The sequence below is a fragment of the Nicotiana tomentosiformis genome, chromosome 1, assembly GCF_000390325.3.
Source record: "Nicotiana tomentosiformis chromosome 1, ASM39032v3, whole genome shotgun sequence".
NCBI classification, from domain to species: Eukaryota; Viridiplantae; Streptophyta; class Magnoliopsida; order Solanales; family Solanaceae; genus Nicotiana; species Nicotiana tomentosiformis.
Genome location: NC_090812.1, coordinates 135,766,777 through 135,780,829, shown reverse-complemented (window position 1 = coordinate 135,780,829; position 14,053 = coordinate 135,766,777). Strand labels below are relative to the sequence as shown.

At 42.3% G+C, this 14,053-nt stretch overlaps 1 protein-coding gene across 3 annotated transcripts in view; it reads right to left on the bottom strand.

Moving 5' to 3' along the window:
* LOC104089309 (F-box protein CPR1-like) overlaps positions 1–4,670 on the bottom strand; it is a 169,646-nt gene extending 164,976 nt beyond the window's left edge. Inside the window, exon 1 of one of the 3 annotated variants that reach the window (XR_011412650.1) lies at positions 3,117–4,670. Coding sequence is in view for 1 of the 3 variants with exons in the window: in XM_009594164.4 (XP_009592459.1) it covers positions 3,212–4,381 (1,170 nt within the window). In the remaining 2 variants the exon portion in view is untranslated. Of the gene's footprint in view, positions 1–3,009 lie in introns of those variants that run through there. The other 2 variants (XR_011412640.1, XM_009594164.4) reach the window with 2 other exon arrangements.
* Positions 4,671–14,053: the final 9,383 nt, after the last annotated feature.

Here is a 14,053-nt window from a genome sequence, read left to right as displayed (position 1 = left end):
GGGTACGATATGATCTTGTGCATCTTACACGGGTATGATGACCTTTGGTAACCGCTACGGGTACGATATGATCTTGTAGGCCGAGCTGCTCCATAAGCCTCGATCGAATAATATTGGCCGAACTTCCTGGATCAATTAAAATACGTTTAACCTTAATTTTATTCATAAGGATAGAGATTACCAAAGCATCATTGTGGGGTTGTGAGATCCCTTCTGCTTCCTCATCATTGAATGATAAAGCGTCTTCTGGCACATAGTCTCGAGTTCGTTTTTCTATGGTGATTGATACTTTAGTGCGTTTGAACACGGGACCTTGTGGAATATCGACCCCATCAATGATCATGTGAATCACGTGCTGTCGTTCTTCCTGCTCGTTTTTCCTATTTGCGTCTCTGTCTCTAAAATGGTTTTTAGCTTGGTCACTCAATAATTATCGAAGGTGACCCTCGTTGAATAAATGGGCCACCTCTTCCCTTAGTTGTCTGCAGTCTTCGGTTTTATGACCATGTGTACCATGGTATTTGCATGTTTGATTGGGGTTCATTTGGGATGGATCGTTTGTAGGGGTCTGGGACTTCTAGTATCTTTGATTCTCCCAATGGCTGACACAATACCTGATGCGTCGATGTTGAAGTTGTATTCTGACAATCGTGGTGTTTCTGTGGGATTGGCATGTTTATCGAAGCCACTTTTGCTCATGAGCCGTCGAGAACTCTGTCTTCATTCGTTCCATCGACCATTTCGGATGGGATTGCGTCCTGGGCCACTGTTTCTACGATCTGCATTGTATAGTAGATACCGATCTCTGCTCGACCGGAGTTCTCTATCAATATCCCTTTGAGTTCTGCCGACAGGCCTATTTGGATAAGCCGAATCGGAAGGGGTCCCCAATTGATCATCCTCGACGCTGATCTTCGACCGGTACCGATTATGTACATCGGCCCAGGTTACCGCTGGATATTCAATTAAATTCTGCTTTAGCTGTCGAGATACCACCGAACTTCGTTCGTTCAAACCTTGAGTAAAGGCCTGAACAACCCAATCATTTGTGACCGGTGCTAGTTCCATGCTTTCCATCTGAAACCGAGATACGAATTCCATCAACATTTCGTTGTCTTTTTGTTTCACCTTGAAGATGTCCAATTTTCTAGTCGCAACCTTTATTGCTTCAGCATTTTCCTTTACGAAGGAGTCTGCAAGCATGGCGAAGGAATCGATGGAATTAGGCGGCAAATTGTGGTACCATATCATTACTCCTTTCGACAAGGTTTCTCTAAATTTCTTCAGTAGAACAGATTTAATCTCATTGTCTTCTAAGTCATTTCCCTTTATTGCGCATGTATAAGATGTGACATGTTCATTAGGGTCGGTGGTCCTATTGTACTTAGGAATTTCTGGTATTCGGAACTTCTTCGGAATGGATTTCGGTGCCGCACTTGGTAGGAACGGCTTATGTACGAATTTGTTTGAATCCATACCTTTTAGAATCGGCGGTGCCCCTGTATTTGGTCAACCGGGGAGTTGTATGTCTCCACTTTCTTGTCATTTGCCTCGATTTTCTTTTCTTCCGATTCAATACGTTTAGTGAGCTCCTCCAACATTTTCATAATGGCGGGGTCAGTCCTCGATTCGTTGTCATTCGACCTTTCCGGCATAGGCTCGGTCCTTTGAACGACTTCTGGTTCGACCCTACTCGGTGTTCGGTGTTGATTTTGTAGTTGTGTTTATAGCGGCCTGTTGAGCCTGTAACATTTCGAATATCAATTGGAGGCTAACTCCACCATCTTCTCCGCCATGCGTACCTCAACCACATGATCGAACTTCCCTGTGTATATAGAAGTTCATTAATTTGCATTTTGGGTAACATGTGAACTGATATCGACGGGATTTGCAATTGGTGCTCCCTCAAGGTCGGCCTGAGGCACCTCGATTCCTGGGGCGCCTATGTTGTCGTTTTCCCCGTGAAATCCGAGGCTGTTGTCACCATCTGTAGGTGATGCTTGTGAGTTTGACATGTTTGTCCTGAAAATAAAGATTCTTATGAGAACAAGTGTAAAGAAGTGTGTATTATTGGAATCAGTATTAAGCAATCACTATTATCCTTAGCCCCATGGTGGGCGCCAAACTGTTTACCTTAAAATTGGATAACAATTAAACTTATAATGAGGTTCTACGGATACACAATTTCACTTAATACCGATAGACAAATATGAAGATTAATGACAGAAATGAACTATAAAATAAAGCAAACCAGTATTGAAACAGAATTCAACCCTCTAGGGTGCCCTCGAACCGATTGATACCAAAATACTTGAAAATAAAGTAAGCTGATGAACAATCGTATCAACAGGAAAGAAAATTGTATTGCTTTTTTACGTGAGAATCGTGTGTTACAAATGGTTAATACTCCCCTTTATATAGTAGAGGAGTTCTACTTATGGTATAACTCTAATTACATAAGGAGATCCCATGATTAGCTAATTAATTATTTCTTATTTGACCCGTTCCGAGATTTACGCCATGATCCTCGACCAATCACCGAGATTTATACTGTGATCCTCGACCAGTCACTGATATCTCGCCTTTCTCTTATTGTGCTATCTTCGATCTTGCTCGATGTCTCTCTTGTTTGGCTTCGATCGCTACTAGCCTCAATCTGACAGGTACCTCGGTTTTGAACTCGGTACCATATCCTCGTGATATGGTCTATTACGTTACGAGGCCATCCTTCGATGCAAACTCCCGGTCTCGGCCAAATAGTAAAGTCGGGTGGGCCTGGTTTTAACCGTATACAAAGTGTTTTGCCACGAAAATTTTCATGTTTAGCTATGACGTATTTATGGTAGAATCACGAGGTAAATCGATTTCAGTTTTGTACAATAGCTTGATATGCAAAAATATGTTTTGTCAAATTAGAAGGGCAATCTTTTTGAAAATTTGTAAAGACAAGTTTTTGCTTGTCCAAAATAAGAATTTAAATTTAACATAGCATTACCACAAATGAATGAACAGAAAGCTGTATTTAAGAGGCTTTTACCAAATTTAAACACAACGAATATTTAGTGGCACAATAAGCATTAGTAATAACTGAACTAATTCAGGAACAAGCTACTTACCGCAAAAATAAAGGAAAGCTGTAAAAGTTGTCCCAAAAGGGCATGTAGTAGAAATGGTGGTGCTCTTTAAGTAAGAGAGTTAATCCTCTACAAAATTATTGAACTTCTATATAATGCTCGCTTCCTTTTAGAATTAAAGTCAAGCTTTCCTTGTAAATTGTTACTCTCAAACTTTCAGGCCAACCATGCAAGCCTAATTCCTTGACTTCATCAGAATTAAGATCATAGGAAATCAAATGTCCACTTATGCTTTGAAGAAACAATATATGCTCCTTCCAAATTGCCAACGGTGATTCTATCGCGAGAGGTGTAATTGTGTATTTCTTACTCCAAGACTCGTTCACACCGTACTCCTTCATTACCCAAATCTCCATGAAATCTATTGCTGGATAAATTTCACACCCTGGATAGGGGTAACAAATCAACGTTAAAGAATCTTTCATGACTACGAGCCCATAACACTTCCTGTCTTTGGAATGACAAGTATCAGGCATTTTAATATTACGAAAAGTCTCGGTACTCATGTCAAAACAAAGAATTACAACTGTATTTGTGTTTCCAAACCAATGAGAGGTCCCTTTGTAAAACAACTCGGCACAAGGATTCCAATGCACATAAGGCAACTGTTGATCCACATCATCTACCTCTCTCCATGAATCAGTACTCAATTCATAAACCTCAACTCTCCACTCTCTCGTAGTAAAGCAATAGAAAGGAGGTTCCCCACGAACTTCTGCAAGCCTAACGATCTTGTATTCATTTGCAATCTTGTCAAAACCAAAAGCAAGACCGTTAATGGAACGATGGAAACCCAGTGGACTACCAAAAGGGCTAGGTTTCAATAGCCTATAATTTCTAGTAGATGGGTTAAATAATACTGTAGTTACTTTATCCATTAAAACAATTAAACCACGACAAGGGCCCATGAATCTGTGAAAAACACAAGAAGTAGTGGTAGTCAAATATGGAACATCTAGATCTGGAGAAACATGGTAAAAATCATCATTGTCATCACAACTAGATAGGAAAGACATGATACTTCTAAATTGGTTGGCTTCTTCTTTAAAGGAGCGCTTGAAGAGAATGATTTCATCATCGGCAGTGGTGGTACGATTCAGATGAAGATTGATGAATATATATGATTGCATGAGAGTGTACCATGATTTAGAGACACATTTGAATTGCAAAAGAGATTTTATTGGAAGCTTCAAAATTATATAGATCACCACATCTTTGGGAAATTTGTACGTAATTCCCTCTGCCATCTTCGATTTCTCGTGATTCAATTTGCATTGCACAATAGGGATTGATGTTTCTCTGTGCAGTAGCAGTTGTACTACCTCAATGCATGGTAATTTCCTCTCCTTTGAATTTGGATTAAAATTGTTTATATTTGCACGTTCTGCTCCCTAACTAACTACCATCATACTCGCATTTTTGTGGTTATGAGGGTTGTCCTGTGCGTGCAAAGTATAATTCCAGATTATAAAAAAAAAAAAAAAAGGAAAAAAATGATTGGGCAGTGAACATTCTTCGATTAACATATTACTACAATTTAAAAGGGACAAGACGAAGTTATCGTTGTCCTCACCGTTAATTACAACCATCATAAAAGAGGCTACAAACAGGAAGGGCTTGCTCTTCCAAATACGTTTATGTATTTGCGCCTCTTTGGTGACGTGAGAATGTACATTTTTTTTTTTTTTGTATTTCTCATTTTTAATTCCACTTATGTATACAGTAAAAACCGGACTCGCCTCTTATGTGACCAATCGAGACTGGAATATGATCAGTTAGGGTTCGACCAGGAATTGTAGTGAACCAAGGTGAGTTCCGACCTCGGGACCGGGCAAAATAGAGACCAGGCGAGATCGAGGGTAATTTGCCAAGCTGGATAACAGAAAGACGAAGTATCCGCGATCGGTTGTAAATCATGGCAAAAATCTCGGCGGGTATCAAGGAGGGGCCGAATAATTAGCAAATCATAAGATTATTACCTTGTATAGAATTGTACCAAGAGTAGGACACCCCTACTATATAAAGCGGTCGGATCATTTGTAAAGTGGAGGACATGAACGCAACATAAAGCAATATACAGTCACTTTCTAGCTTTTATTATCTTGTTACTCTATTAACCTGTTCATACTTCAGTTGAAACATCTTTGGTTCGATGATGGTCAAAATCGAGGGCCAAGGCAATTCGATACGTGTGGTTTGCATTTATTCTTCTATTGTCAATTTCAATATTAATCTGTCTTCTTAATTTGTGCCAAGTTATATCACGTATCATTAAAACTGCGTACAAATTCAATTGTTATCTGTTTTTGAGGGCAAACAGTTTGGCGCCCACCGTGGGGCTAAGGATAATAGTGATTATTTGGTGCAAACTTTCATAACACACACTATTTTACACTTATTATTTGGAGTGTTTTTGATTCCAGGACCAAAATGTCAAACTCACAATCAACACCCCTTCACGTTGATAATGATTCCGGCCACCACGGCGAGAATGACAACATAGCACAAGGCAATGACGTACCTCTGGTCGATCTCGATGGAGTTCCGGCTATAGATCCGATTGATGTTAGTTCGCATGTAGCCATCAACGCAAATTTGGCCGTCGATCGTGAGGGTAGTGTCCGTAGGATGTTCGATCAGCCGTTCAAAGCACCCATGGCGGCGAAGAGGGTGGGATTAGCCTGCGAATAATCTTCGAAATATTGCAGGCTTAACAGGCAGCGATAGCCCAACTCCAAAACCAGAATAGCCCACCGGACCGGATCGAAACCGAGCCATCCCAAGAAGTTGTGCACAGGGTCGAATCCACTTCAAGGAAATTGAATGAGAAAGAATCGGGGACCGACCCTGCAATCATGAAGATACTCGAAGAGTTGACAAAAAGAATTGAGTCGGGGGAAAAGAATATCGAGGAAAACGATAAGAAGGTGGAAACTTATAATTTCAGGGTCGATCAAATTCCGGGGGCACCACCGATATTGAAGGGTCTGGACTCCAAAAAGTTCGTGTAAAAGCCTTCCTCCCCAAGCGTGGCTCCCAAGCCGATTCCCAAGAAATTCCGAATCCGCAAAATTCCTAAATCCAACGGAATGACCGACCCAAACGAGCATGTCACCTCTTACACATGCACTATCAAAGGGAATGATCTAAAGGATGACGAGATCGAATCAGTCTTGCTAAAGAAATTCGGAGAGACCCTGTCATAGTGGGCTATGCTATGGTACCATAATTTACCACCTAATTTTATTGACTTATTTGCTATGCTTGCAGATTTTTCGTGAAGGCACACGCCGGAGCCATGAAGGTCGAAACCAGGAAATCGGACCCTTTCAAGGTAAGGCAAAAGGACAACGAAATGCTCAGAGAATTTGTGTCTCGATTCCAAATAGAACGGATCGACCTACCACCAGTCGCCGACGATTGGGCAGTTTAAGCTTTCACCTAAGGACTCAATGTTCGAAGCTCGGTGGCTTTAGAACAGTTGAAGTAGAATTTGATAGAATACTCGACTGTCACTTGGGCCGATGTACATAATTGGTATCAATCGAAGATCAGGTTCGAAGACGACCAACTCAGGGCTCTTTTTGGGTCCGTTTATCCTATCAGACCCATCGATAGAATTAAGAGGGATATCGACCGAGAACCGAGGTCGAACAGAGAATGATATCAGCCATATAGTAGAGATCGCAGGAGCGGCAGACCTAGGTGGAATCCTGTACGAAATAAAAGGAGAAGTGATCGAGGTCAAAGATCTTGAGGGCTCATGAGTAAGAATGGCTTCGACAAGCCCATCGGACCCAAAGGGGTACCTCGGTTATCAGAGTACAACTTTAGTGTTGACGCAACAGACATCGTATCAGCTATCGGACGTATCAAATATATCAGATGGCCTCAACCTCTACAAACTGATCCAGACCAAAGAGATCCCAACCAAATGTGCAAATATCATGGCATCCATGGCAATAGAACAGAAGACTGTCGGCAATTTAGAGAAGAAGTAGCCCGGTTATTCAACAACGGGCACCTTCGGGAGCTCCTGAGCGACCGAGCCTAGAATCATTTAATTAAAAGGGATTCAAATAAAAAAAATGAGCAAGAGGAACCTCAACACGTCATTTATATGATCATCGGAGGGGTCGATGTTCCTCAAGGCCCGATGTTTAAGCGCACCAAAGTATCAATCACGAGGGAAAAACGGACTCGAGATTACATGCCAGAAGGAACTCTATCTTTCAACGACAAAGATGTAGAAGGAATCACGCTGCCCCATAATGATGCACTGGTAATATCTGTACTCATAAATAAAACTCGAGTTAAACGTGTTTTAATTGATCCAAGTAGCTCGGCCAACATCATTCGATCGAGGGTCATAGAACAACTCGACCTACAGGACCAAATCATACCTGCAACCCGAGTGTTAAATGGGTTTAACATGGCTTGTGAAACCACTAAGGGAGAAATAACATTGCCGTTAAACGCAGCCGGAACCATCTAGGAGACCAAGTTTTGTGTGATCGAGGGAGACATGAGGTACAACGCTCTTTTCGGGAGACCTTAGATCCACAACATGAGAGTTGTGCCCTCGACCCTTCACCAGGTGTTAAAATTCCCGACCCCATAGGGAATTAAAACAATGTATGGGGAGCAGCCCGCCGCAAAGGAAATATTTTCCGTCCATGAAGTAATCCCAGTATCGACATTCTCATCGATAGAGGAGCCAGCTTCGAAAACAAAACGGGAAGTCAAATAACAATCACTGACGCCGGCCTCGACCCAACAGGATAAGCAGGGGACTGACAAAGACGATGATTACGGGGTTCCTCGATCCTTCATAGTCCCTGATGATTCTGACGCTACTAAATCGATGGTCGAAGAGTTGGATCAAGTCATACTGATCAAATATCTGCCCGATCGAAAAGTATACATGGGCACGAGATTAACACTCGAGCTCAGGAAAAAGCTCATTCAATATCTTATGGCTTGGTCCCATCTCGTCTTTGTCAGTCCCCTGCTTGGTCCCATCTCAATTTCTAATATGGATTATTTTGCTTTGTCTCAACTCGATATGATAGGGATTCCACCGGAGATCACCACTCATAAACTAAGCCTAGACCCGAGATTTCATCTGGTCAAGCAGAAAAGGAGACCGCAGTCCGAGATCAAGCATGCTTTCATCAAGGACGAGGTAACTAAACTCCTTAAAATAGGGTCCATCCAGGAAGTCAAATACCCGGAATGTCTAGCAAACGTAGTGGTAGTCCCTAAAAAAGGGAATAAACAGAGAATGTGTGTGGAATACAAGGATTTAAATAAGGCATGCCCCATAAACTCTTTCCCGTTGCCTAACATCGATCACATGATCGATGCCACGGCCGGCCACGAGATCCTCAGCTTTCTTGATGCCTATTCCGAGTACAACGAAATACGGATGAACTTGGATGATCAAGAAAAAACCTCTTTCATCACTAAGTTCGGCATATACTATTATAATGTAATGCCATTTGGGTTAAAAAATGCTGGTGCCACTTACCAACGCCTAGTAAATCGAATGTTCAAAGAACAAATAGGGAAATCTATGGAAGTTTACATTGATGATCTGCTAGTTAAGTCCCTGCAAGCGGAGGACCATTTAAAGCCTTTGCAGGAAACCTTCATTATACTGAAGAAATACAACATGAAGCTGAATCCGAAAAAATGCGCGTTCGGAGTCGGATCGAGTAAATTTCTTGGGTTCATGGTATCTAACCGGGGAATCGAGATCAACCCCGACAAGATCAAAGCCATCAAGGATATCACAATAGTGGACAATGTGAAGGCCGTACAAAGGCTAACTGGGCACATAGCTGCCCCTGGACGGTTCATCTCGAGGTCTTCTGACAAGAGTCATCGATTTTTCTCGTTGTTAAAGAAGAAAAAAAACTTCACATGGACTCCGGAATTCCAACGGGCTTTGGAAGAACTAAAGCGGTACCTATCAAGCCCGCCACTACTTCACACACCGAAGGCGGACGAACAACTATACTTGTATTTGGCAGTATCAGTGATAGCGGTAAGTGGAGTCCTAGTTCGGGAAGAACAAGGTACGTAATTTCTGATTTATTATGTTAGCCGGACCTTAGGTAAGGCCGAAACTAGATATCCTCACTTGGAAAAACTGGCGCTCACTTTGCTAAGTGCCTCTAGGAAAATAAAATCGTACTTTCAGTGCCACCCTATATGTGTTGTGACAACTTACCCATTGCAAAATATAATGCATAAGACCGAACTCTCGGGGCGGCTAGCCAAATGGGCCGTAGAAATCAGCGGGTACGATATTGAATATCGACCCGGACAACCATTAAGTCTTAAATTTTGGCAGATTTCGTGGCCGACTTCTTATCGGCCCTAATACCCGAGGTCGAAAAAGAGTTACTGGTAACCTCGGGGATATCTTTGGAATCTGGACCCTCTTTACGGATGGTGCATCGAACGTAAAGGGGTTTGGACATGGAATCGTGCTGAAGCCACCCACATGCAACATAGTCAGGCAATCCATTAGAATTGTGAAATTGACTAACAACGAAGCCGACTATGAGGCCATGATTACAGGTCTCGAATTGGCAAAGAGCTTAGGGGCAGAGGTGATCGAAACTAAGTGCGACTCCCTCCTTGTGGTAAATCAAGTTAACGGAATGTTCGAAGTCAGTGAAGAACATATGCAAAGGTATCTGGACAAGCTACAGGTAACATTACCTCGATTCAAATAGTGGACCTTATAGCATGTAACTCGAGATTAGAATAGTGAGGCCGATGCACTCGCAAACTTAGGCTCTTTGGTCGAGGACGATGAGCTCAAATCAGGGGAAGTAGTACAACTCATGAGATCGGCGGTAGAGGAAGCTCATGGGAATGGAGGAATAAATGCATAGAATATTTGAGGACCGGAAAAGTACCCATAAATCCTATAGAGTTGATGTCCCTGAGCACAAAGGCAGCTCGATTCTGCTTGACCGAGGACATAACCTTGTTTAGAAAAATGTTCGATGGCCCACTAGATATATATTTGGGACCGGGAGATACCGAGTATGTTCTGAGGGAAGTCCATGAAGGCACCTGTGGGAACCACTCAGGCGCCAAATCAGAGACGGCTATTACTGGATCGATATGGAAAACGATGTGAAGGAGTTCGTACAAAAATGTGATAAATGCCAAAGGCATGCTCCGATGATTCATCAACCTGGAGAACTCCTGCATTCGGTCCTATCGCCATGGCTATTCATGAAGTGGGGAATGGACATTGTTGGCCCACTTTCATGGGCACCAAGTAAACCTCAATTTATCTTATTTATGATTGACAATTTTTCTAAGTGGGTTGAAGCCCAGGCGTACGAGAAAGTCAGGGAGAAGGAGGTCATTGACTTCATTTGGGACCACATCATATGTCGGTTCGGGATGCCATCCGTAATCGTACGTGACAACGGGAAACAATTTATTGGCAGCAAAGTGACCAAGTTTCTTGAAGATCATAAGATCAAAAGGATCTTGTCCGTACCATACCACCCCAGTGGGAACGGACCGGCTGAATTGACCAACAAAACCATAATCCTAAACCTGAAGAAAAGGTTGACAAACGCCAAGGGAAAATGGAAGGAAATTATGCACGAAGTTCTTTGGGCATAACGCACAACCTCGAAATCCAGTATCGGGGCTACCCCATTCTCATTGGTTTATGGCACCAAAGATCTAATGCCGGTCGAAGTCGGGGAGCCGAGTATCAGGTTCCGATATGCAACAAATGAATCAAATGACGAGGCCATGAATACGAGCCTGGAACTATTGGATGAAAGGAATGAAGCCTCCCTCGTCCGATTGGCCGCCCAAAAGCAGCAGATCGAAAGGTATTATAATCAAAGAGACAACCTTCGATACTTTAATCTCGGGACATAGTAACAAGGAAAGTCACACTGAACACCCGAAATCCGAACGATGGGAAGTTGGGTCCGAACTAGGAAGGACCGTACCAGATTCTCGAGGTCAGTGGGAAAGGATCCTATAAGCTCGAAATAATGAACGGAGGACAACTACCAAGCAATTGGAATGTGACTCACATAAAGCGATATTACTGCTAAGGTTGTAAGGCCCTGTAAAAAAATTTTGCATAAGGAATTTAAGGTTTCGTGGTGCCGAAGTAGGTATACGTGTTTGAGGATTTTATAAAGGCCGATCACGAATCGGTATCGAAGATTGTATTTACAGTATCCGAGGTTCCTCTACAATCAACCTCGAATACTAGGGGCATTACCCTCAGGTATCGAATTGCTTTAGCAAGAAAATTACTTCGTAATGAAAGGTTCTCGATAGGTAGGACTTGTTGTAAGGGCCAAACGGTCAAACAAACCGTGCCCACGTAGATTGTTCGATCCCTGGCACAAAATATGTGCGCATGTATAACTATTTAGCACAAGAATAAAGAGAAGTACTTTACTTGCAGTCATCTTATGTTTAAACATTTGTTCTTTGCATCTCTAAAAGAAACGAGCTCAAGGGCCAACTATAACCAGAGTTCGGATGATCACTCCCTCACCCAGGGACTACCGTTCAAAAATAAACTAGAATAGATCGAGCTATTTAACATCGAGGGCACAAGACCTATCAGGAAACCCCCGAATTTTGAAGGCCACGACCATACCTTCTCGGGGAATGTTATCTTAGGAAAACCTGGATAACTCGGCAAAGCAAGCCCACTGGGTTGCGCCCGAATTAAAAGGCTACGGCCATATTAGCAAAGCTCGGAGACGTCTGGGAACCGTAAGAAAAAATAGGCCTTCGAAATTTTCATAACCGGTTCTAAAGGCTACCCTCGGCAAACTATAATTTGAGTTACTTACTTTGGGAGAAAGTTCCCGGTAACAATGAACCCCCGAGATACCTCAAAACAAAATAATGTAAAGGCATGGTCTGTCCGATCTTACACAACCTAAGTTATTTTATTCTAAGGCTTTCCGATCTTTGTGAATACAACTAATAAAGCAAAGGAAACTTTTTAAGAGCCGAAAGGGGAAGAAAGCCTTATATATATAATAATCTTTTACAAAGGCCAGAATGGTCAAATACAAAAATTTACAATGGCCAAAACGTCTTGAAAAAGATGCAAAAGAAAGCAAAAAATATAACGGCCTAAGTGGCCTGGTCTTCATCGGAGGCAGCATCTCCATGCTCGGGATGTTCCCCGTCTTCAGACTCGCTTAAGCTCTGGGATTCTTCCTCGGGAAAGGCCAACTTCAGGGCCCTGGCTTCCTCTCCTTTGTCATTCTCGATTTCGGCCAGAATATCAAAGCCCTAAGCATAAAATCCCTCGGGGGCTTCCCTTCGATCTTGCCATCCTGCGTGATCCACCATACTCTTGGCCTTCGCCTGGATGGCCTCGGCATCGACCTTGAATTGGGCCACTTTAGCATCGGCTTTGGTGTTGGCTACGACCATCTCATATCTGGCCACTTCGAATTCATTGTCCAAATTTTCCTTAATGAGGAATTGACTTATGAAGAGATTCCAGTTTCTATTATTGATCGAGAAGTCCGAAAGAAGAGAAATAAAGAAATTACATCCGTAAAAGTGCAATGGCAAAACCAACAGGTTGAAGAGGCTATTTGGAAGGCCGAGGAAGAATTAAAGAAAAAATATCCTTATTTGTTTGATTAGCCATGTATTTATAAAGTTGTGTTCTATGAAAATTCTAAGGGTTACCTTCTATGAATTATGTATCATTTGTACAAGTTGACGTTAATATCGTTCCTTTATGGCAATTCATTGCTTTTGAGGCCACGGTTGGTATTGTTCTTATGTTATATTGCATCATCAGATTATATGTATGTTGTTAGGATTGATTTATGAGATTCGCTGGCAGGTAGATAGGCCCAATTACACGGGAGAATCTTGCAAAAATTTTGGAAATTTAGGGAGTTAGCCAAATTTTGAAACTACTGGTGTTGGTGAATTAACAGTCGGGCCACATTGAATGCTAATTATGGAATTTGACCCTCAGTCGAGGATGAATGACCCTAAGTGGGGGAGAATGTAAGGCCCCGTATAAAAAATTCGCATAAGGAATTTAAGGTTTCGTGGTTCCGAAGTAGGTATACGTGTTTGAGGATTTTATAATCGAAGAGCCAACCTTCGATACTTTAATCTTGGGGACTTAGTACTAAGGAAAGTCACGCTGAACACCCAGAATTCGAACGATGGGAAGTTGGGTCGGAACTTGGAAGGACCGTACCGGATTCTCGAGGTCAGCGAGAAAGGATCCTATAAGCTTGGAATGATGAACGGAGAACAACTACCGAGAAATTGGAATGTGACTCACCTAAAGAGATATTACTGCTAAGGTTGTAAGGCCCCGTAAAAAAATTTCTCATAAGGAATTTAAAGTTTCGTAGTGCCGAAGTAGGTATACGTGTTTGAGGATTTTATAAAGGCCGATCACTAATCGGTATCAAATACTGGGGGCATCACCTTCAGATATCTAATTTCTTTAGGAAGGAAACTACTTCATAATGGAAGGGTCTCGATAGGTAGGACTTGTATTAAGGACCAAACGGTCAAACGAACCGTGCAGTCATCTTATGTTTAAAAATATATTCTTTGCATCCCTAAAAGAAAAGAGCTCAAGGACCGACTATAACCAGAGTTCGGATGATCACTCGCTGACCCTGGTACCGCCATTCGAAAATAAACTCGAATGGATCGAGCTATTTAACATCGGGGGCACAAGACCTATCTGGAAACTCCCAGATTTTAAATTCCACGGCCATACCTTCTCGGGGAATGTTATCTTAGTCAAACCTGGATAACTCGGCAAAGCAAGCCCACAGGGTTGTGCTTGAATTAAAAGGCTACGGCCATATTAGCAAAGTTCGGAGACGTCCGGGAACCGTAAGAAA